Source organism: Dendrobates tinctorius, unplaced genomic scaffold, assembly GCF_039654945.1.
Source record: "Dendrobates tinctorius isolate UK_male_01 unplaced genomic scaffold, ASM3965494v1 ptg000079l, whole genome shotgun sequence".
NCBI lineage: Eukaryota > Metazoa > Chordata > Amphibia > Anura > Dendrobatidae > Dendrobates > Dendrobates tinctorius.
In genome coordinates this window covers 18,079,256-18,104,802 of record NW_027361747.1, presented here as the reverse complement: position 1 = coordinate 18,104,802, position 25,547 = coordinate 18,079,256, and the positions used below count along the sequence as shown (strand labels likewise).

Here is a 25,547-nt window from a genome sequence, read left to right as displayed (position 1 = left end):
CACACAGCCTCCTCATATACTGCATGAGCCCTACACAGCCTCCCCATATACTGCATGAGTCTCACACAGCCTCCCTATATGCACTGCATGAGCCCCACACAGCCTCCCCATATACTGCATGAGCCCCACACAGCCTCCCTATATGCTGCATGAGCCCCACACAGCCTCCCTATATACTGCATGAGCCCCACACAGCCTACCCCATACGCGGCATGAGTCCCACACAGCCTCCCTATATAAATCATGTGCAGCAGCAGCAGCAGCACCATATCACCCCCTCATGTCACCCCAGGTGTGCAACACCATGTCTTCATCCAACCCAGGTGTGCAGCACCATGTCGTCAACCACCCCAGGTGTGCAGCACCATGTCGTCACCCACCCCTGGTGTGCAGCACCATGTTGTCACCCACCCCAGGTGTGCAGCACCATGTAGTCACCCCCATAGCCTCCCCATGCCCACCCAAATGGCCCATACACATAAGGAAAAAAAACACCACATACCTCATCCCGTTTCCTGGCGCTGTGCTGCTCTCCCTGCCTCGGGTGCGTGGACTCTCCAGACTAAACAGCTGAGGCAATGATGTCATTTCATCATGTCAGCTGTTTCACACACTGGTGGAGGAAGTCACCGGAGGCCCCTCCTCCACCAAAGGAGTCAGCAGCGCCGTGGCGCACATGGAAACAGCGAGAGGCCAGGCGGGCATCGTGCGGCCCATGGACCTCTGATTTCCAGCCTCACAGCTGTCTCGTTCCAGATGTGGCCCCCGGGTCGCACTTTGCCCAGGTCTGCTCTATAATGTGGATGTGACCATCTGTAATGTAGATTTGAACCTCTGTAATATGAATGTTACCCTCTATAATGTGGATGTGACCCTCTAGGTTACAGTGTGCCACAGCCCACTGGCGAGTATGAGCCCCCCTCCTACTCCAGTCCCTGCTGGAATAACCATGATTGTTAATCACAGCTTTCATGCGTCTTAGTATGCTTTCCACCAGTCTTTCACCCTGCTTCTGGGTGAAAGACTGCATGAGCCCCACACAGCCTACCCCATATGCGGTATGAGTCCCACACAGCGTCCCTATATAAACTATGTGCAGCAGCAGCACCATATCACCCCCTCATGTCACCCCAGGTGTGCAGCACCATGTCGTCATCCAACCCAGGTGTGCAGCACCATGTCGTCATCCACCCCAGGTGTGCAGCAACATGTCACCCACCCCAGGTGTGCAGCACCATGTCGTCATCCACCCCAGGTGTGCAGCAACATGTTGTCACCCACCCCAGTTGTGCAGCACCATGTCGTCACCCACCCCAGGTGTGCAGCACCATGTTGTCACCCACCCCAGGTGTGCAGCACCATGTCGTCACCCACCCCAGGTGTGCAGCACCATGTCGTCACCCACCCCAGGTGTGCAGCACCATGTCGTCATCCACCCCAGTTGTGCAGCACCATGTCGTCATCCACCCCAGGTGTGCAGCAACATGTTGTCACCCACCCCAGTTGTGCAGCACCATGTCGTCACCCACCCCAGGTGTGCAGCACCATGTTGTCACCCACCCCAGGTGTGCAGCACCATGTCGTCACCCACCCCAGGTGTGCAGCACCATGTCGTCACCCACCCCAGGTGTGCAGCACCATGTCGTCACCCCCATAGCCTCCCCATGCCCACCCAAATGGCCCATACACATAAGGAAAAAAACACCACATTATCACCTCGTCCCGTTCCCTGGCGCTTTGCTGCTCTCCCTGCCTCCGGTGTGTGGACTCTCCAGAGTAAACAGCTGAGGCAATGATGTCATTTCATCGTGTCAGCTGTTTCATACACTGGTGGAGGAAGTCGCCGGAGGCCCCTCCTCCACTAAAGGAGTCAGCAGCGCCGTGGCTCACATGGAAACAGCGAGAGGCCAGGCGTGCGGCCCATGGACCTCTGATTTCCAGCCTCACAGCTGTCTCGTTCCAGATGTGGCCCCCGGGTCGCACTTGCCCAGGTCTGCTCTATAATGTGGATGTGACCCTCTGTAATGTGGATGTGACCCTCTGTAATGTGGATTTAAACCTCTGTAATATGAATGTTACCCTCTATAATGTGGATGTGACCCTCCAGGTTACAGTGTGCCACAGCCTACAGGCGAGTCTGAGCCCCACTCCTACTCCAGTCCCTGCTGGAATAACCATGATTGTTAATCACAGCTTTCATGCGTCTTGGCATGCTTTCCACCAGTCTTTCATACTGTTTCTGGGTGACCTTATGCCACTCCTGGTACAAAAATGAAAGCAGTTTTTCTTTGTTTGATGGCTTGTTACACTCCATCTTCCTCTTGATTACATTCCAGAGGTTTTCAATGGGGTTCAGGTCTGAAGAATGGGCTGGCCATGACAGGGATTTGATGTGGTGGTTTCTTAATTTTTTTTTAATAAATATATATATCACTGCGCTGAAAATATGGGGCTGAGATATCGGCTGGTTGTATAGGCACTATTACAACCTACAACCACTACCGATAATTTAGTAAAATTACGGTAGTATTGCCATGTACTGATAGTGGTGGTGTAGCGTGCCGAGGGTTCAGAGAGCTGGACCTGCAGCAAGGCAGGATTTGTGCTGATATCAATGTTATGGTATGTGGTGGACCCCTGGCTGACATGCTGATATGAAGCAAATGAGAGAAATAAATTTGTTAATTGAGCACTTAATTGTGTTTTCGGTGGTGATACACTAACAGAGCCTTTTTTATATTGATAAGTATTTTTTGTTCCTCAACCCTTTTTATGAAATAGGTTGTTAGAATGTGTACCTCTGTCGCACATGTGCTATACTTAAGTGCCACTACAGGAGACCCATGCCTTAAGATGGGCCGCGGCCCGCATCACAGTGGGCCACTGCATTGTGCTTGCTACCCAGGCTAAAATTTGCCAGCCAGCCCCTGCTGAAGACACTCTGTTAGCACCCAAGCATGTTCAGATAACACCTTATCCGAGCATGTTAACTCAAAGTTATCACTAGTCAGAGCATATTACATGATCATAAGATCAGAAGGCATTTAGTGCAACAAATATGTAATAACAAATATGTAGGAGGACCCACATTTATGCCTTTATATTATTTAAAAAAGTGGTTAGCACTGTATCCTTACAACACTGAGGTCCTGGGCTCAAATCCCACCAAGGACAACATCGGCAAGGAGTTTGTATGTTCTCACCATGTTTGTATGTGGGTTTCCTCTGGGTACTCTGATTTCCTCCCACACTCTAAAGATAGTGATGATGATGTCTGTAGATCTGTAGAGTGCTGAGGAATTAATGGTGCTATATAAGTGAGCATAAGGGCTCGTGCACAAGACTGTAAAAATCAGACGAGTGTTATCCGTTGTTTTGATGGATAGCACTCGTCCCAAGGTTATTCAATGACAGCAATCAGAGGGAAAAGATCGCAGCCTGCATGATATTTGCCTCCAACGTTCGGAATTCAAGTCTATGGGTCAGTGAGAAAAATCGGACTGCATTTGGAGGAAATTTTCACTGACAAACTGAATGGAGCAGAAGGAGAAACATTTTTTTAATTCTCGAAATCTGATAAAATTGTATCACACTTTGATCACACTCTGATCATAGTCTGATCAGAGAATACTTAGCATAATCTGACAGATTTTTTCAGATGAGAGCAAAATGTTCACTTGACCCCAGCCTAATAAGTAATCAGTAATAACTGCTGATAGGCAATGACTTGGTGATCCATGGCTGTCCCACCGCTGGGACTTGAACTTTTACATATGACAGTGAGCTTTTATTCTTTTTGCAAAATAGTGCGACACACACAGCTATTGAGCACCAGTTGTATAGAGCAATGCTTCTTACAGGAAATTATCATTCATTTTGTAAGCAATGTCTCCCTGGCTACACATACCACAAGATCATTCAGGTAGGCAAACATGTTACTTCATCTCCTGTGTTAGCGACTCATGGTTGCCACAGGACAGTGTGTAGTCTACAGAATGAGTTCTGTGCTCCTTACTGATGAAAAGGTAAGGAATGATCTCTTCTAAATACTTTCTAGAATTATGCTCAATAGGGAATAAATATTTCATGCCAGTGCTTCCTTGCAGGGAGAATGTGGAAGGTTCTACCGTATGGCCACCAATATAAAGCATGTGTGTGGGATGCTGCTCAACATGAAAAGGTATCATCACCTGGAGAATGAGATCTTATTTGTAGTGTATAAGTTATAAATTCTGACGCCTCAAAATTTTATGAAAAGCAGCTCCATAGCCCTTTTCAGGTTATGGATTATGGAGAGATTTGGGTAGATTTTTTTTCATTGTTGCTGTATATTTTTCATTGCATATCCCAAGAGTGGACACGGACAGGCTTTTATGGCAACCAACCTATGCATATGGATATATACATAAAAATAGAAAAAATAGGCAGCACTCCTATAGTTATCAAAGGTTAAAGGACTTTTATTTAGCCCATGTGGCATGGCGCCGTTTTGATTCAAATGAACTTTTTTTGAGCTTAAGAAAGGTTCATTTGAACCGAAACGTCGCCACGCTGCATGGGCTAAATAAAAGTCCTTTAACTTTTGGTAAGTATTGGAGTGCTGCCTATTTTTTCAGCTTTTATATATTTTTACAAAATACGGATGTTTTGTGTAATAGATTATGTACCCATCTGATACAGCTGTTTAAGTGTGCTGTTCCACTTTTTCCTTTTAGATATATACATATCTATATTACATAGTCTCCTCTCATTATGTATATTACCGTTCCTTATTTCAAAGTGCCCTCTCTTGCTACATACAGCACCGTTCCCTACATATCGGATCCTCTTGTTTCTGTTACTTATAGCGCCCTGTGTTTACTACATTGCATCCTCTCTTGTTAGATATATAATGAAATGACTGCTGATGGTGCATGGGAAAGCTTCTTTCCTAATGGAGGGGGAAGTTGGTCTGGTCTTCTGGTCACCGGCTGCTCCATCAGCAGTCATTTTACATCTAGCAAGAGAGGGGAATATGTAATAAAGAGAGGGTGCTGTGATTAGCAAAAATAACAAGATTACACTATATAAGGAACTAGCTGAAGAGCCCGGCGCTGCCCGGGCATAGTAGCTAACAACAGTTAGTTATTACAAATTATAATGATTATATCTATATATAAATCTGAGTGTATAGCCCCGCCCACTCCCCATAGCCACATTCACTGTAATATCCCACATCATCCCGTCAGCCAGAGCTACCGGACTACTACCCCTAATATCCCACATAGTCCCATCAGCCAGAGCCACCGGACTACTAATATCTCACATCATCCCGTCAAAGCCACCGGACTACTGCCCCTAATATCCCACATCATTACGTCAGCCAGAGCCACCGGACTACTACCCCTAATATCCCACATCATCCCGTCAGCCAAAGTCACCGGACTACTCCCCCTAATATCCCACATCATCCCGTCAGCCAGAGCCACCGTACTACTACCCCTAATATCCCACATCAGCCCGTCAGCCTGGGGTCAGAAACAGAGCGCTGAGTAGAACCGTCCTAACTTCCATACCGGGGATCCCTTTAAGAGAGGCCTTGCGTCAGTACCAAAGCGAAGAGTGGATTTGCCCTGACTTCCATACTGGGGATCCCTGTAAGAGAGCCTGGGATCAGAACCAGAGCATTTGAAGGCAATTGCCCTGACTTCCATACCGGGGATCCCTTTAAGAGAGGCCTGGGGTCAGAACCAAAGTGCTGGATGGATTTACCCTGACTTCCATACCGGAGATCCCTTTAAGAAAGGCCTGGGGTCAGTACCAAAGCGCAGAGTGGATTTGCCCTAACTTCCATACCAATGATCCCTTTAAGAGACCCTGGGGTCAGAACCACAGAGCTGAGTGGAACAGTCCTAACTTCCATACCGGGGATCCCTTTAAGAGAGGCCTTGGGTCAGTACCAAAGCGAAGAGTGGATTTGCCCTGACTTCCATACTGGGGATCCCTTTAAGAGAGCCTGGGATCAGAACCAGAGCATTTGAAGGCAATTGCCCTGACTTCCATACCGGGGATCCCTTTAAGAGAGGCCTGGGGTCAGAACCAAAGTGCTGGATGGATTTACCCTGACTTCCATACCGGAGATCCCTTTAAGAAAGGCCTGGGGTCAGTACCAAAGCGCAGAGTGGATTTGCCCTAACTTCCATACCAATGATCCCTTTAAGAGACCCTGGGGTCAGAATCACAGAGCTGAGTGGAACGGTCCTAACTTCCATACCGGGGATCCCTTTAAGAGATGCCTTGCGTCAGTACCAAAGCGAAGAGTGGATTTGCCCTGACTTCCATACTGGGGATCCCTTTAAGAGAGCCTGGGATCAGAACCAGAGCATTTGAAGGCAATTGCCCTGACTTCCATACCGGGGATCCCTTTAAGAGAGGCCTGGGGTCAGAACCAAAGTGCTGGATGGATTTACCCTGACTTCCATACCGGAGATCCCTTTAAGAAAGGCCTGGGGTCAGTACCAAAGCGCAGAGTGGATTTGCCCTAACTTCCATACCAATGATCCCTTTAAGAGACCCTGGGGTCAGAACCACAGAGCTGAGTGGAACGGTCCTAACTTCCATACCGGGGATCCCTTTAAGAGAGGCCTTGGGTCAGTACCAAAGCGAAGAGTGGATTTGCCATGGCTTCCATACTGGGGATCCCTTTTAGAGAGCCTGGGATCAGAACCAGAGCATTTGAAGGCAATTGCCCTGACTTTCATACCGGGGATCCCTTTAAGAGAGGCCTGGGGTCAGAACCAAAGTGCTGGATGGATTTACCCTGACTTCCATACCGGAGATCCCTTTAAGAAAGGCCTGGGGTCAGTACCAAAGCGCAGAGTGGATTTGCCCTAACTTCCATACCAATGATCCCTTTAAGAAACCCTGGGGTCAGAACCACAGAGCTGAGTAGAACGGTCCTAACTTCCATACCGGGGATCCCTTTAAGAGAGGCCTGGGTTCAAAAGCAAAGCGCTCTGTGCTTCTTTCTGTGGGGCAGACAATGGCTGGGAGCTTATGTTCCCAGGTATGCTATATTTCTCCCACCCAGTGTCTGCTGAGGTGTTGTCAAGTGGGAAAACTTGCTCATAGCAACCAATCACAGCTCAGCTTCCTTTGAACAGCTCTGGTGAAATGAAAGATGCTTCGTGATACACACATGCTGTTAGGCATCAGGTTCCTGTCGCTGCACAGCAGGAATCCCGAGCCTTGCATTCGGCAGTCTCCCATTCCTCTCCGGGCCACAGAGGAGGCTCCTCTGAAGACTTGTCGATCCAGGCGCTCTGCTCAGACCAGCTCTGTAGGTTTGGTTGCTTCTGCCACCTCTGGTCCAGCTATAGCAACGCATGCTGGTCAGCAGCAAGCTACTCCAGGGGCTAAGTCCTCCTTTCGATCCACTGAGCATGCCCGTGGGACGATCTCTCATTGGAGATCAGAGGTCACATGCTCAGGTCCTTCTCCAGCTCGGATTGGACCATCAGTAAGGTCCCAGTAGGACGCGGCTATAAAATGTTCGCATGGTCGCTCGGCCATGCGCTAATATAGAGAAAGATTTAGATCATGTGGAGTGAGAGTTGTATGCATGTATTCTCTGGTGAATGACTCATTGGAAACCCCTGTCCTTGGTACGTATGTGTTGTGTAGCCTAGCCTGTTAGCGCCTAGGCTGAGGAGCAAGTAGGAGGCAGAGTCAGAGACTGGCATCAACGCCAAGTGGTGGCTTGGTCTGTACGCCACGATTCACTTGGTCGACACTCCACGGTCGCCTGCGTCACTTAGTGGCGTCCGCAGCTGTGACGCCGCATGCTTAGTAGGTCTAGAGGGACTCTGACCCTGTGTCCTTGGGGCTGAGTTCTGTGACCTGATATTGAGCGTTTACCTTGCCTAGGTCTGTGAGCTTTAACAGGCTCTGGCATTTATGTTCAGCGGTAGTGCGGCTCTGTGAAGCAACAGAGTCCGCCCCTGTACACATCAGGTGACGTTAACCCGCATATGTTCCTCTATTATACCGCCATATAGCGTGCGCCATTACTGAGCAGCGGTTTATCACCCCTGCACGGTGGACCCCGGGCTGCGAACGCACCTTATTACCATCTTTATTATTTGGTACGTTCCGCCATCCCTAACACACACATACGTTCATTTTTATATACAGTATATACTGTAGATGGTGCTATATATAACAAGTCATAATACTATGTAATAATTGGACAGCGCTGTACACAACAAACGAAGATGCTATGTAATAACGGACCCCCCCACACATAACTAGAGAGGATGGTACGTAATAAATTCCCCCATATTGGGCCCATTCCTGGGGTAATATCTTTCAACTTGGCTTCCTTCCTTAGTATAAGGTCTCCCATCCTGGTATAATCTCCTTCATCCCTGTCCCCTTCCTGATAAAATGTCCTCCATCTTGGTCCTCTTCCTTATATAATGTGTCCCAATCTGGTCCCCTTCATGGGATAATGTTCCCCATGCTGGTCCCCTTCATGGGATAATGTGCCCCATCCTGGTCCACTTCCTGGGATAATGGTCCAATCCCGGTCCCCTTGCTGGGCTAATATGCCCCATACTAGTATAATGTGCCCCACCCTGGTCTCCTTCCTGGGATAATATACCACAACCTAGCATAATGTACCCAATCCTGGTCCTCTTCCTAAGTTAATGTGCTCTATCCTAGTATACTGTTCCCCATTCTGGTACCCTTCCTGGGATAAATGGGCCCTATTTTGTTCTCCAATGCATTAAAAAAACAATACAGCTCACCTTTCCCCACACTCCCACAACTTTCATTACACCTTCCTGGAGTAATATACTCCATCTAGGAATAATGTGCCCCATCCTGGTGTCCTTCCTGGGATAATGGGCCCCATCCTGGTCCCCTTCATGAGTCAATGTACGCCATCCTGGTCCATTCTTTGGATATTTTGCCCCATCCTGTTTCTCTTGTTGGGATAATTTGCCCAATCATGGTCCCCTTCCTGGTATAATGTACCTTATCCTGGTCCCATTACTGGGGTAATATGCCCAATCCTGGTCACCTACTTGGGATAATGCACCCCATCATGGACCCATTCTTGAGATATTTTGCCCCATTCTGTTCCCCTTCCTGGGATAATGTGCTCAATCCTGGTCCCCTTCCTAGGATAATATGCTCCATCCTGGTGTAATGTGCCCCATCCTGATGTCCTTCCTGGCATAATGCACCCAATCCTGGTCCCCTTCCTTGGTTAATGTGCCCTATCCTTGTAAAATGTGCCCCATCCTGGTTGCTTTCTTGGTATAATGTACCCCATTCTAGACCCATACTTGGGATATTTTGCCTCATCCTGATCCCCTTCCTGGGATAATGGCCCAATCCTGGTCATCTGGCTGGGATAAAATGCACCACCCTAGTAAAATGTGCCCCACCCTGATCTCCTTCCTGGGATAATATACCCAATCCTGGTACTCTGCCTGGGGTAATGTACCCAATCCTGGTCCCCGTCCTGGGTTAATGTGCCCTATCCTAGTTAAATATGCCCCATTCCGGTCCCCTTCCTGGGATAATGTGCCCTGTTCTGTTCTCTAATACATTAAAAAAAACAATACACCTCGCCTTCCCCCACACTTCCACGCCTTATATTACGCCTTCCTGGAATAATGTACCCCGTCCTGGAATAAAGTGCCCCCTCCTGGTCTCCTTCCTCGAATAATGGACCGAATCCTGGTCCCCTTTCTGGGACAATGAGCCTAATCTTAGTCCCCTTCCTGGGATTATATGCCCCATCAGATATAATGTGCCCCATCCTGGTCTCCTTCCTGTGATAATGTACCCCATCTTGGTCCTCATACTGGGATAATATGTAGATTGTGAGCCCTCGTGGGCAGGGTCCTCTCTCCTCCTGTACCAGTTACGACTTGTATTGTTTAAGATTATTGTACTTGTTTTTATTATGTATACCCCTCCTTACATGTAAAGCGCCATGGAATAAATGGCGCTATAACAATAAATAATAATAATAATAATATGCCCCATCCTGGTCCCCTTTCCTGGGATATTGTACCCCATCCTGGTCCCATTCTTGAGCTATTTTGCCCAATCGTGATTCCTTTCCAGGGATAATGTGCTCAATCCTGGTCCCCTTCCTGGGATAATATGCCCCTTCCTGGTATAATGTGCCCAATCCTAGTCTCCTTCCTGGCATAATATGCCCCATCCTTGTCCCCTTCCAGGTTTAATGTGCCCCAGCCTCGTATAACGTCCCCCATTTTGGCCCCCTTCCTGGGATAATGTGTCCTGTTCTGTTCTCCAATACATTTAAGAAAAACAAGCACTACAACCTTCCCCCACACTCCCACACCTTGCGGGGTCTTCTTCTACAGCTGGCGCAGGAGTCGGCAGCTGACTTCCATATCCCCAGGTATGGTACATGATGTCACTGCCATGCACCCCCTAGTCACGAGCATGCTAACATCAGCTGCTGGCCTCTGACCGGCGGCTTGTGTGGTAGAGCAGGGAATAGGTGGGTCCCCTGCTCCGCAATAAATTTCAGCTGAATGTGTGTCCTCGGATGAACATTGCGGTGAAATAGTTGCTGTTGCCGGAGGGACCCCCTTCACCTCCGGGCCCTGGCGGTATGCATCAGCGGTATGTCCGCATCGGCATCACGACATAATATACAAAGGCAAGAAGTACAAGACTGTAGTAGTGCTAGATCTTCTAATGGCTTGCTGAGACTAGTAGTTATTTTACCACTATAAAAACATAAGTGGGGGACAGTTTGATTTTATAATTAATTTTATTTTTGTCTCCTGGGATTTATTTTTATGGCAATGGGCATTATTTTAGGCATTGTATACAATTATGTACGGTTCTACTTCTTAGCCCTTAGGGTGTGTGCACACGTAAGCGTTTTTCGCATTTTTTAAGCATTTTTCCCGGCAAAAACGCTTAAAAATCGCTTAAAAGAAGCATCCCATTCATTTTAATGAATTCTGCATTTTTTGTGCATATTGATGCATTTTTTTTCCAGAGAAAAAACGCATCGCGGTAAAAAGCGCAGCATGCTCATTAATTTAGCCGAAAAATCCGCATTTCTAACTATTTTCTATGTGACTGGGGCCGATCCAGAAAAAAATGCATAAAAAACGCCCGGAAAACGCGTGGAAAAAAAAACTCCAGCTTTCTGGGAAGGAGTCCGGTTTTCATGCAGAAATTTTCTGCATACATGGGTACATAGCCTTAAGGCTACGTGCCCATGATGAGGAATAGCAGAATTTTGGACTCAGCACATTTGCGCTTTGTCCAAAATGCTGCATTCTATATTACAAGCACAGTGGATGGGATTATAGTAATCTCATGCCCACTGTGCTTCTGTTTAACGCTGCATAAACTCATCCGCGGTGCAGGTTTATGACTTGGGGCATTCAATTTCTGTAGAGGAGACACCAGTCTCCGCTGCGGATTTAGACCAATGGATCCGCATGTACTGACAAATAGGTGCGTTAATTAGAACGCAGCGAAAATATGCTGTGTACAAAACTCCACTATTCCTGATTGTCGGGACGTGGCCTAATTCAGTGGGATACATTTAAACATTTCTGTTCCATTTTGAATCCATATTTGAGCTATTTTTCAGAAAGTTGGAGGCGCGGTCTTAGGGTATGTGCACACGTTGCAGATCCGCAGCGGATTTTCCGCGCGGAATCACTACAGATCCGCAAGTGTTTGACCAAACAATGTTAACCAATGGAAAAATAAAATTGCTGTGCACATGCTGCGGAAAATTCCGTACGGAATTCGCAGCAGTTTATTTTCGGCAGCATGTCAATTGTTTGTGCGGATTCTGCTGCGTTTCTACACCCATTTCATTATAGAAAACCGCATGCCAAAAAACGCATGACAATCCGCATTAAATCTGCACAAAATCCGCAAAAAAAACCACACGGATTTTGACCTGCAGATTCTGCCAAGAGATGCAGAATCTGCTCAGGAAATTCCTGAGCCCAATCCGCAACGTGTGCACATACCCTTAAGGGTGTGTGCACATGGTGCGGATTCTTCTGCAGTTCTGCAGCAGATTTAGCCCCGCAGAACTGCAGCAGAACTGCAAGGGATGTACAGTACCATTTAAGGCTATGTAAAACAAAAACCGCTGTGCACATGCTGCGGATTTTTCCGTGCAGATTTGGTGCGGATTTAAAACTGCAGCATGTCACTTCTTTTGTGCAATTCTGCTGCAGTTTTACCTCTGCTCCATTATTGAAATCCGCAGGTGTAAAACTGCAGGGGTATGCCGCACGAAAACTGCACTAAATCTGCAGGTAAAACTCAGGTCATTTTACCTGCGGATTTAGCAAAATCTGCGTGGAAAATTCCACAGCAGAATCTGCAACGTGTGCACACAGCCTTAAAATACTAAAAGTAAGACATATTTTCTGCAGGTACGAGGTGCACAACATTTTTGTGATATTGCAAACAGTTTTATTGCAAACGGTTTGATAAATTGGGGCCCAAGTCTTTAACAAAATTTTTTTTAAAAATACACATGTAAAATGGACAGCTTAAAACACAATACAGAAAAAGGCATATACAATGTAGCAATAAAAAAGGAACAAATTATAAAATACTAAGGTTTGCTACTAGCTGTAAATTTGAAGACTGCTTAGAAAAGGTGATTGTCCGCAATTGATTTTAATAAAAATAGTTATGTCCATATTCTGTGCTTTGTATGGTTATGCTGTTTAATTGTTTTTTTTATAGATATATTGGAAGAAACAGTGTAGTGGAATGGGCCCTTTTTCACCTTCAGATGCAGATACACAGCAGAAGAGATTTGCTCTTCAATATCAGCAGCTTCTCAAAAAATAATATGGTAAGTAAATTAAGACTGTTGTCAAATATTGTCTTAGAAGAGTATGTAGGCGGTATCAACCCTGCTATTCTGTTCGTGTCACTATACACTTGTACTGCTCCGGTCATTTTTGACCGGACCTATTAAAATGCTGTTTTAGCTACTTAAAAATTTTTTTTTGAATACCTGTTGCATTATTATACTGTATGTGAACATGGTTGGTCATTATAAAAAAAAAAAATACGTAAAAAACTCAATTTTTTTAAATTTATTTTGTGCTTATAAAGGTTACAAGGGCTTATTGAATTCTGCACAGAAATTACAAATTTGAGCTTAACTAACTAACTAAAACAACTACTACTACTACTGCTATAACAACTATAACTGACTATAATTATAACTAAAATTAACTATAGTATAAAATGCGTGCAAACATTTTGAAAAAAATAGTAAAAATAATTTAAAAAAATCAGTTTTTTTCAGAAAATCTTCACATAATTCTATTGTTTACATTCAGGACAACAATAATACACAAGTTTATAAGCCTCATACCTATACAGATTTGCATTCAAGGCACAGATGTCTCCAGATCTTCTCTCCAACAAAACTGAGACTGAAATGGCTGGCTGAACTGCTTATTTACTGATAAGATAAGAAAAGAGACACCAGACACCACCCCCTGGAATGCTGAGATAGCAGAGAAGAAAACAAACATTTGGCAGACATGACTCATTAGCTTTTCAGGTCTGCTTTGCACAGAGAACCAACACAAGGAAAATAAAAAAAAAAACTCTTTTCTTTTACAATATGCAATGGTGACAACTGAATTTATTTATTTTTAGAGGAAAAGCAGGGTAAATAACATACAGAGAAAAAAAATTGCACAGAACTGTACTGAAAGCCAATGCGTATGGTTTGTACTGAAAGCATGTGTAAATCTGCACTTAAAGCAACTGTTTACTTCATAAACAATAGTAGATGCAATAAGTAGTCTCAAAAGAAATTATAACTCATTTGTTTTACTCAAAAAATGGCTGAAATTAGCATAAAATGCTATTCGGTCATTTTTGACCGGAACAGTACAAGTGTAAAAAAAAATGTGGCGCAAAAACTAAACCAAAAAAAAAAAAGTACCCTTAGAAAGAACCCCTCAAATTCGGAAAATACAAGTAACCACAAGTTTCAGAACCGCATAATGAATTTTTTAAAAAATATCAAAGTTCAAAAACGGTCATTTTTGACCGAACAGAACAGCAGGATTTTAAAAGGGTTGTCCCGCTTTGTGATGATTGTCTGCAATCACTCCACAGTGGTTTGCGAAAGTATTCATCCCCTTTGCATTTTTCCTGTTTGGCTACCTCACAACATGGAACTTCACAGGTTTTTTTGAGGGTTTACATCAATTCATGTAAAGAACATGCCTACAGCTGTGAACATCTCTTTTTCTTTTTATTGTGAAGCAAGCAAAAAATAGGACAAAATGACTGAAAACTTCAGTGTGCATAACTATTCATCCTCCCAAAAGTCAGTACTTTGTGTACCCTCCTTTTGTGGCAATTACAGCGGCATGTCATTTTGTATAAGTCTCCATGAGCTTTTCACATCTTGCCACTGGGATTTTTGCCCATTCCTCAAGGCAAAAGTGCTCCAGCTCCTTCAAGTTAGATGGTTTCTCATGGTGAACAGCAATCTTCAAGTCTGACCACAGATTCTCAGTTAAATTAAGGTCTGGGCTTTGACTAGGCCACTCCAAAAATTTTACATGTTTCCCTATAAACCAGTGCTTGCTTTTGTAGTATATTTACATGGTTTCCTTTAAACCACTCAAGTGTTGCTTTAGCAGTATGCTTTGAGTCATTGTCTTGTTGGAAGGTGAACCTCCATCCCAGTCTCAAATCACTGACAGACTGAAACAGGTTTTGCTCAAGAACATCTGTGGTGCCCCTGAGGGTTCAGTCGCCACAGTGGTATTGCACCTCACCCAGAGGTGTGGTACCCCATTCTCAGGTAAGGAGGGGTGCACCTCACATGACTCTAACACCTGCACCAAACACGCACCACAGCAGCAGGGCACCCTGGATGTACCCTACGGGAGGATGATTTCATCCCTGGCTGGGCAGGAAAGGGTGTTGAGAGGTGGGTGGAGCTAGTAGAAAGAGAGCGGGAGAAGACAGTGCAGTTCAGAGAGACTGAGGGGGAAGTGAAAGGGAGCAGACGTGCTAACAAGCAGCTCCCTGGTAAAGTTGAAGGAAAGAGACTGAAGGACGCTCCTGGAGAGGACAGAAGGGATGTTAGAGGCACGGCACAGCGACCATACTGCCCATGAGGCTCGTTCCATGCCAACTAATTTTGGCTGGAGGGATAAGATCGCAGTGGGGTACCGGCCCCCTAGTCCAGTGGAATAATCATCAGACTCAGCTGGAAAGCCGGAGGCAGAGGCACCTGTAGGTATCTCAGCCACAAGCCACAGTTATCTTCTCTGGAAAGGGAGCAACGGAACGCAGAAAGAACGTTACCCGACAAGGTCAGAGGCTGCTGGCCTGGGACACTGACTGTGAGGTGTTGGTCAGGAAGAGGGGTAGAAACCAACACAGTGAGACGGCCAGGAAAGTCACACACTGAAGGGAGTCCTGGGAAGGTGGATCCTGCTCTACCTGGAAGTTTACTGAGCTCCTCACACGGAGGATGCAGCACCAAGCGGGCATCTGTGTGCACCAGAACTGTGAGCAAACCTTTGGAATTGCACGCAGCTGTGTCCTCTAATTATTCCTGCGACACCTATCCAACTCTGCTACATCCATACAACATCCTTTCTATTACCACTACGTACTGGGTCACCGCTGCCGTAACACATCCCCTTTAAGAACCGGCCCGGTATCGAGTATCCCCACTGCCCTGGCGGGCGCTCCATATCCCTGTATTTGCACAATCCATCTTCCCCTCGACTCTGACTATTTTCGCTGTCCCTGCTGCCAAAAAACATCTTCACAGCATTATGGTGCCACCACGTTTCACTGTGGGGATGATTAGCTTGGAATGATGAGCTGTGTTGGTTTGGTGCTAGACATAGCGTGTACCTTGATGACAAAAAAGTTCAATTTTGGTTTCATCTGAGCCCAGCACCTTCCTCCATACATTTAAGGATTCTCCCTCATGCTTTTTAGCAAAGCCCAACAAAAAGCCTTACAATTTTTGTTTGTAAGAAAAGGCTTTTTTCTGCCCTCTCGTCCATAAAGTCCACCTCTATGGAGTGTATGGTTTATTGTGGTCATTTGGACAGATACTCCAGTCCCTGCTGGGGAGCTCTGAAGCTTCTTCAGGGTTACCTTTGGTCTCTGTGCTGCATCTCTGATTACTGCCCTCCTTGTCCGGGCTGAGAGATTTGCTGGGCGGCTGTCTCTTGGCAGGTTTGTTGTGGTACCATGTTCTTTCCATTTGAATGTAATGGATTTGATGGTGCTCTGGGGGGATCATCAGTGATTGGGATATTTTTTTATAATCCAACCCTGACTTGTACTTCTCCACAACTTTTTTCCTGACTTGTTTGGAGATCTCCTTGGTTTTCATGGTGTTGTTTGGTTAGTGCTGCCTCTTGCTTTATAGCATTGCAGCCTCTGTGGCCTTTCAGAAAAGGTGTGTGTATATATGTTCTCCAAGTGTTTGTGTGTGTTTCCTCCGGGTTCTCCGGTTTCCTCCCACATTCCAAAGACATACCGATAGGGAATCTAGACTGTGAGCCCCATTGGGGACAGTGACGATAATGTCTGTAAAGTGCTGTGGAATTAATGGCGCTATATAAATGAGTAAAATAAATAAATATACTGACAGATTGTGTGACACTTAGATTGCACACAGGTGAACTTCCTTTCACTGAGCATGGGACTTATGAAGGCAATTATGAATTCTGGTGCAAGCAATTTCTATGCTTCACTGCTGCAGCCTTTTAGATAAAATACATCAGAGTAAGAGAGGCCGCTGAATAGATTTGATAAGTCTCAGGTTGCCTCAGACCTAAAACTACTAATCTATGAACAGACACGGATATGCCCTGCAATCTGTCTGACTGCAGATGGTCAGTCCTTCCAGCTAAGGGTTGAGCTCAGAGTGCTGCCCATAGTTGTCTATGGAAAGGGGATATGGAAGAGGACAGTGGAAGTGCTATCGAGAAACAGAGTCAGTACTGCTGCTAGTTCTGTTAAATGGTTATTTCCAACAATATTATTTTTCACAAAGCACACAAAATCATAATTATGGTTAATATATAGAAAAAAACTCAAATATAAAGCTTCTTACTTGTACCTTTGTGTCTTTTTTCATCTCTATCTCCCTCTGTGCATACAGTGCTTCATGTAGCAGAATGGGCAGACACATTCTTAAATGCTAAAACTACAGTTCCCAGCAGTACTTGCTTCTCCTCGGTGCTGCAGGCCCCTCCTTTTCTCCTATGTGCTCCTGACTCCCCCATCTCTAGGTCACCATAAGTGTATGTGCACATGTAAGCATTTTTTTCACGTCTTTAAGCGTTTTTACCTGCAAAAACGCTTAAGATACGCTTACAAGAAGCATCCCATTCATTTTAATGAATTCTGCAATTTTTGTGCATATTGATGCATTTTTTTCCGTGAAAAAAAACGCATCGTGGTAAAAAAACGCAGCATGCTCATTAATTTTGCGGAAAAATCCGCATTTCTAACTATTTTCTATGAGACTGGGGACTCTCCGGAAAAAAAAACGCATAAAAAAAGCGCGTTTTCTGGGAAGAAGTCCGGTTTTCAGTCAGGAATTTTCTGCATACATGTGCACATACCCTAAAGCTAATCTAAGTGTAGCATTCACCTTATGCCCCTGTGCATGCTCTGCTCCTGTGCAGTACTTACAAATTTGTTCTCAAACTCAAATAAGCTTTATTGGCAAGACCAAAATACATTTAGTGTTGCCAAGCAAGGAAAATAGATGTGACAGAGAAGGGGATTGGGGATTATGGGAATGGGATGTTGAGGGCACAATTTGGAAAATAGTAGTCGATTTGGAGACCATTCTCCTTTTCTCTGTTATCTACATAAATAAATCAACCTGTGTGTGGTTTAACATTGTTTACATGGTTTGCTAATCATAGCAGAGCTCAAATCTCCTCCACGATGGCAGTGCAGAGTTGTGTTTGTTGCTTGCTGCTGACAGATAAATTTTGTGAAACTGCAAGTGCTGCTCGATTGATGCCTATGGCAAAAGATAATCCATCCTGTAGTGTATCTTTCCTCTAAACCTCCTGTATGCAGCCTATCCTGCAGTATATCACTCAGGCTGATATATACAGCGTATCCTGCAGGATATCACACCTCTTAGTTACCAGCACACAAGTACTGATTTTCCTGGTATGTTCTCTCTGCACTGTAATGAAGAAGGCTCTGTCCCTTCCTGTGACATCATCTCTCACAGTACAAGCTCCTTTCAAGACATAGCACAGCTATGGTGGCAGGATCCCAAAATGTGAGAGACTGCATTGTGCATAATTGACCAGGGCCCCTAAAACTAAAGGAATGTTCTAATGGCAAAAGAAGAGTAAAAAGATTATGGGAGGTCATCTGTAGGGAGGTGATATGTGCAAAATGGGGCAGATTTAAAAATGGGTTACATTACCACAGATGAATAAATATGTGTATATTACTATAATGCCACATTGTGATTTTGGAAATAACCCTTTAAGTATTATATCTCACTTCAGTGCTGCATTCACAGTTACACTGCTATGTACTGCTGTATAACGGATGATATGGTGGTGCTCTCGAGGCTGTCATAGAGAACCATGGGAGCAGGACCTCCTCTTTTCTTTGAGTGTGGTGAATGGGAGATTATATAGCAGTTAGAAGGAGAGCCTGTATAGGGGAAAAGTGTTCAGGAGGGACAAATAGGACATGGTTATGCAAAAAAATGTTCACACTTTTCGTGTAAACAAGTTGGAAAATAAGATATAAATATAAATGATATAATCACAGTCCTTGTTGTCATGCATGTCTGTTTTATTCAAGTGAGGTCTCTGATTTACCTGTCCTCCGTTATGTTCCAATCCTGACAGATATACTTGTGAATGGAATATACAATATACTGTAATCTGTGTGCCATCTATAGTCTATGCCATGAGATCGTTATAAAGCTACACGCTATATTGATTTTCGTTATTTTAGAAAAAGGATTTTCAAAAATTGAAGAGTTTGTTATCTGTGTGTCCAAAGGAAAGAAGTCCTGAAATTCTCCAACAGGTAAACTAAAAGGCTTCTATTTGTTCTGGGCTATTGATTAACCATTGTAAGTGCTGCTGTTGTGCTTTAATTACTCCCTAACATGTCATTCATTGCTGCGGTTATCTGGATGAATGGCTCTTATCACCTGAGCTGCATTCCTGCAGACACATTACACCTGTCGGAATAAACAGTGTAATCGTTCAGCTACTTATATGCTGTTCACCAGTATGAAAACAGATACTGTTTCTATTACTGAGCACACGGCAATGTACAGGGACATTGATCACACAGTCATTTCCATCAGTCATTATGTTGTTTTGTTTCATTCCGATTCTCTGGTGCTTTTTTTGTGGACATAAGGCACCATGTCAGGCAACCGGAAACTCCTATCGAGTCGGAGTGTCTAAGAACCCCCAGTGACATGGAGTCTAGGGGGCCGAGCTACAGCTACATGGAAATATTACTTGTTGCTTTTTCAGAGTTATATAATTGTGCAACATTTCTACTCTTTAAATATCGCTGACCCACCAGTCATTTCCATTTCCGAAGCAACTAAGTTACCCTGAATTGTTATGTATCAAAATAAAAGTTAAAGATTTATTTTCATCCAATAAAGTTATGAAATATCTCCAGGACATGTCATCACTTTCTTAATGATGAGGGTCTAATCTCTGAGACCTCCACCAGTCCTGAACATGTAGTGGCCACAGCGCTGATTTAGAACAGTGGCCCATATTGTTTTTCCACTGAAGAGAAGTTGGACCCCCACAATATTCTACTAATGGCTTACGCCACCACTTTCTCTAATGAGAAAACCCTTATAACCCTTTATTGACCGGTCACGGATATATTCATCATTGGTTGCGTCTCTATGTGTGGGAAGTACGCAGAAGCTTACACAGGCCGCACCGGCATGGAGTTTTTAGAACCAGACATATCTCAGAACGCGGAATCTGAATAGTTCAGATACCGCTGTAGCAACTGTGGTATCTAAAGAGTTACTCAGAGGAAGGTCCCTCAATACCCACTCTGCCCTCAATGTAATAAGATTGCATGGGGCCAGGAAGGCAGCTCATGGCCTAGTGAAAGCCGAGAGACAGTAGTTCTATTACGCCCTGACTCAAATATAAAACATTCTAATCATCCCCTTTGACCTAAACAAAAAGAAGCATAAAACATACACAAAATTTGGTATGGCCACATCCACAAATGTCCAAACTAATAAAAATGTATGTTTTCCACTCGGTGAACATTGTAATAGGAAAAAATTCACTATGCCCTCCGTGCAAACAATGAAGCCTCACACAGCTCTATACATAAAAAAAATGTGAAGGTTATGGGTTTTAGACACAAGCACTGATCTGAATACATAGTTATTAAATACAAGTGACTTCTCCTGTATGTAAACATCATTTCCTTTTTCTTCTTCATCCTGCCCAACCCTCCATGACAACTTCTTCCAATGACCATAGAGTTTGTTTCCAAGATATCTATGACCTCTTCTACAGCCCATCTGCACCCTCCACAGGCAACACACATGCCCCAATATTAACCCCTCAGTGATCAAGACCAATTTTTAAACTGACGTGTCACTTTATGTGACCATAACTGTTAGGAACGGCAGAACGCACTAAATAAAAATAAATAATAAAGTGCGCTCGTCACTATGAGATAGCGAGATCGCTATGTGTGACGGGGCCCTTAAGGCCCTTTTACATTTAGCGATGCACCAGCGATCCAACCAGCGATCCGACCCGGTCAGGATCGCTGGTGCATCGCTAAATGATCGCTAGTGAGCTTTCATACAGAAAGATCTCACAGCGATGCAGCAGCGACGCAGCGTACGATACTTACCATTCACACACAGCGATCCTGGCGTCCTCCCGCCCGCCTCCACGCGTCGCTCGTCGTCACAGCAGGAAGTCTCATCAGGAAGCGCCCGACGAGAAATGGAGCCGGACATTCTCGCGCGATCAGCGATGAGCAGCGGGGGAGCCGGTCGCTGGTAAGTATCACACATAGCGATATCGCTAGCAATATCGCTATAACGTCACAAACCAGTGACGTTTTAGCGATCTTGCTAGCGATATTGCTTAGTGTAAAACCCCCTTTAGTCTCTGGAGTGGTCTGCTGCAAAGTAATCTTCTCTGCAGTAGATAGACAGCAGGAGACCGCAGGATGTGAGGCTCTGGATTCCTGCAGAGCAGACACAGAAACCCGACGCCTAACAATAACTTTGAAATGTTTCAACATGCACCAGTGATTTTGAGACTATTTTACTCATGACACTTTATACTTTCTGATAGTGATACATTTAGGTTGATATGTTTTGTGTTTACTTATGACATAATCAGAAATTTAACAAAGATTTCCCCAAATTTCCAATTTTCAAACTTTGAATGGTCATACCTTTAGTCCATGTAGTCTTACCATATAAAATAGTTAATAACACTTACCATATCCATATGTCTACCTTTCATTAACACCATTTCTCAAATATTATTTTATAATGTTAGGATGTAAGAAGGTTTAAAAATGAATCAGTAATTATTCAAATAAATCTACAAAACTTATTTTTTTATGGACCTATTCACTCTTCAAATGACTTTGGGGGTCATATACATTGGAAACCCCTCAAAGTTATACCATTTTAAAACAGCCTGCCTCACCATATGCAAAACTACTGTCAGGTTTTTTGTTTTAACCTTTCAGGTGCTTTTCAGGAATTAATTCAAAGTGGAATGACCAATTTTATTTTGACCACTAAAATGTTGCATCTGAACAGGCCACTATAACTGGCAGACTCTCAGGCCATTATTTTAGGTCACCGATGGTGTTAAAGAAGGAGCTCTGTTAGCCATCTAGATGCTGCTGTCACTATCAATAGAAGCATCTAGGGCTTTAAACGGCCATGGTTGGTGCCAACGCTGATTGTGGTTATGGAATCACAGTGTCCACTATAGTGTACAGCTGACAGATGCGGCATTTTCAACCACTGGGAGATGGTCTTCTCTTATATCTTAGGTCAATAATAAGAGCTTATTGGTGGTCATTAAGAGGTAAAACACCAGATTTCTTCTGCTGTTACCAATAATAAGTCTAATACTTTTCCAAATGCCTCTAATAATTTACAAATAGCGCTAAAAAAATGCTTGAGAACAGGGAAATTAAATCAGGGTTGAAACTCAGAAAGGGAGTCTAAAAGCAAATATTTAGACCCAAATATTCTGTCAGGCCATACTAAATCCCTAAAATGAATCAATCAGACTAATCAATTAATCAGAGCCTTAGATCAGAGGCTTCTGATTATATTCCTTTTCTCTCTAAGTCTCGTTTCCTACAAGCACTGTACCAGGATAAAGTATAGCGGATGATGTATGGAGCAGAGGGCCTCTGGAGGTTTTTGTTTTCACTGCTCATGTGAGATGTGTGTTGGCTCACCAGGGTGGTACAAATGTGTATACCTGTGTCTGCATCAGCACAATACTGTACCTGTTGTTGCTTATCTGCAGTAATGTTATTCTGTCACAAGTTGTTGCTGTTGCCTAAGCATTGCTGAAAGACTGTGACATGCATGCAAAATGTCAGAGGTGGGGCTACAATTTGAATGATGTGAAACAAAGGAAGAGGAAGTGAGGCCATCTTAACAGAAGTCTGCAGTTATTCGGTAGGAGTTAAGCCACAGTCATCAAAAGTACTATCCACCTACTGGAGGAGCCCTGCATCCATCCATTTACACGGATTGTTTGCCTGGAGCAAGAAAGTTATGGCCCACTGCAGTGAGTAACCATGTACGCACCTCACTACATTCGAGCGTCAAAATACTCAAGGCTAAGATAGAGCTTGTAGTTAGAGAGACAGGCATATTGACTGCGTCAGGCCATGTTAATTGCCAAAATCTGCATCCGTAATGTCCGGATTTGTTGCAACGTTTCCTGTCTGTTCCCCTTGAGAAAGCACCACGCGAAACGCGCGTTGGGGTACCACCACCACTTAAGATAATGTAGGAAAACGCCCCTCCACAACTTACTTTGGTCTCCTTGATTTGTTATGCACTTTTAGGCTGTCAGCTCTCCAGATTGTTCTTGTTTACTTCTGCTCATTTGAGCTATACTTACTTGAGCCTATATTATAATATACTTATATTTTGGGACCCATTTTGACATTATATCTTATATGGAGGGATGTTCTATTTAACACTCCTGTTGATTGAGCCTACTGTACACATTTTTAGGTGAGGCTGTTCCCACAGATTATTGAAATATTTTTCAATGGGCTTTTTCTACATACATTAGCCTGCTTACCTTGACTTGGTGGCCATTCTGTGTATTATGTGTCCATTTCTTAAACATGATTTTTTATGGTAATTTTTAATATTGTTTCAATAAAATTCTATTTTATACCTCTATGGCATATAGCTTCTTCCTCTTTTTTTGATTAATGTTTAATTTTTGAAGCTGCCTCTAGGCATTTATTCTTTTGGGATTGTCCATGAGCAGCCAGCAGCCTTTGTGACAGTGTGTTACTGTGGTAAGGTTACCGATACAGATGACTATGTATAAAATATGTCACCTAGATTATTGTTACACCAATTAATAAAAAAAACATATTTTTTTAAAGATACAGTTGTGTCTAAAGAAGAACAGAGCATTTCAGAGTCTTCGAGACAAGACACAATTGGAGCTGTGCCAGCATCTCATCTACCAAGAGTAAGTGTTCATATCGCTCAGGCCATTAAGCTGAACATAAAACGCAATACACAGGAAATTGTAGTGTTTTTTAATCATTTTCTCTGTTTTACGGTATATGTTGTAGTCTATCATTTGCTTTGCATTTGTGTGACCTTTTAATGCATGTACATGTCTGTCTTTGACTTACATTGTGCAAAAATGTCTATTGTAATATATATATTGATTTAACATATATTTGTGTTGAAAAACATCCAATCATCCAAAAGAAGAATCAATGATTTTTCTAATGACTATAGAGGCAAGTTATGATGAGAACTGCACCAGCTTTTATTTTTGGCAAGAAGGCACAGAAAGCTTGATTGTTGCAGTCTTACAGGCACAGTAATTGTACATTGCTAAGTATAAACCAGCATTCCTTGGCTGATTGTTCACTGGATTCAAAGATACTTCACTGATCCACCATGAGTCAGATTGCACCCAAAATGGCTGTGAACTTTTGCCTGTGCTTTAGGGCTGTGGTGAGTTACCGTCTAAATAAGTTTTAAATCTAATCCCCTGTTTCAGGCATATACTATATATAGTCTACTGGGAATTTCAGGAAGAAAACATGGAAGTGTAAGGTGCACAAGGCGTGGGCGAGGGTCTGCTGACTCCCTGACACCCTACAAATAAACGGTGTCCCGATTTCCACGTGCTGTAGTACAGTCACGGTTCATCCGCACACAAATCAGATGACACCCGATTCTGCTTAACGAGTCCAACTTTACTTAACAGTTTCAGTTCAGTAGATGACATCATGCGGTATTGGGCACAACCTTCATTGCCAATACTAAGGTTCCTGGCACTTTGCACGTTCACATTCTCCGTTCTTTCAGCCTGTTCTATCCATCCGCTTATTAGACTCTTTTCTTCCAGGGATTGTCTGATAGGCTTTGCAGTACTCACAGGTTCCATCATGTCCCTCTCATTGGTCTCCAGCTTCCACATTATGGAAGTAATGTCAATGCTCTCCATAGCCACCGACTCGAGCCCGAGGCTCAGACATTCTAAAATGTCTGCAGGGAGTTCCACAACATCCCATACCGCCTAAACGATAGGTACTTCTCATGCCTCCAGCCCATTGACCTTGAACTTTGCTTTTCTTTTTACTAACACTGAACTCTCACACTATGTAATTTAATCAGGAAGTTTTTTCTCCTTTTTGTCTGACTTTCCCCCGGTAGAATTGCAGGGATCGAGATGTCATCACGGAGAGGAGGCAGATCAAGAGTTAACAAATTTATTAACAGATGTACTGTATACTACTTGCAGGGAGAAATAGAATATGGGAGGAAGTTGAACTTTCTGACACAATATTCCGTTCCTCATTTGTAGTCTTTCCCACTGCCGCAGCATCTGCAGGGCTCCTGGGGACAGAGCATCTCTCTCTTGCTGGCTGGGTAATCACTTTGTAGACACCCACTGTCTTATCTGAGCGAGTTCTCCATCTTCTTGTTGTATTCAGACCCACTCATCACGAGATTGCCCAATATGCACTCCCGGGGCGCTATCTGCACCTGCTCCAGTGTTGCTGCCACCGTTCTGGCAGAATCTTGGAACTCAGGGACTTCGTCAGCCTCCAGCTCTTCATCCCGGTTAGGTCCAGGTTTCCTATGGGCCACTCAGGATAAGGCGTCAGAGTGGGTATTCTCGGCCCCTCTCTTATAGGTGATCTTATATTGAAACTTCGCCATCTGAGCCACCCAACATTGCTCCAAC

The 25,547-nt window shown here is 44.1% G+C and overlaps 2 protein-coding genes across 5 annotated transcripts in view; one reads left to right on the top strand and one right to left on the bottom strand.

Annotated features, from left to right (window-relative positions):
- EXOC1L (exocyst complex component 1 like) overlaps nt 1-1,777 on the bottom strand; it is a 48,160-nt gene extending 46,383 nt beyond the window's left edge. The window contains exon 1 of the mRNA XM_073583675.1: nt 1,717-1,777. The gene's annotated coding sequence lies outside the window, so the exon portion shown is untranslated. The remainder of the gene's footprint in view (nt 1-1,716) is intronic.
- The window catches only part of LOC141096839 (uncharacterized), a 281,517-nt gene that overhangs the window by 41,900 nt on the left and 214,070 nt on the right, over nt 1-25,547 (top strand). For 2 of the 4 annotated variants that reach the window (XM_073583673.1, XM_073583671.1), the window contains exons 2-5: nt 4,107-4,180; nt 12,769-12,880; nt 19,042-19,116; nt 23,719-23,807. In XM_073583673.1, coding sequence (XP_073439774.1) covers nt 4,131-4,180; nt 12,769-12,880; nt 19,042-19,116; nt 23,719-23,807 — 326 coding nt within the window. In that variant the 5' untranslated portion in view covers nt 4,107-4,130. Of the gene's footprint in view, nt 1-1,876; nt 1,992-4,106; nt 4,181-7,564; nt 7,644-12,768; nt 12,881-19,041; nt 19,117-23,718; nt 23,808-25,547 lie in introns of those variants that run through there. The other 2 variants (XM_073583672.1, XM_073583674.1) reach the window with 2 other exon arrangements.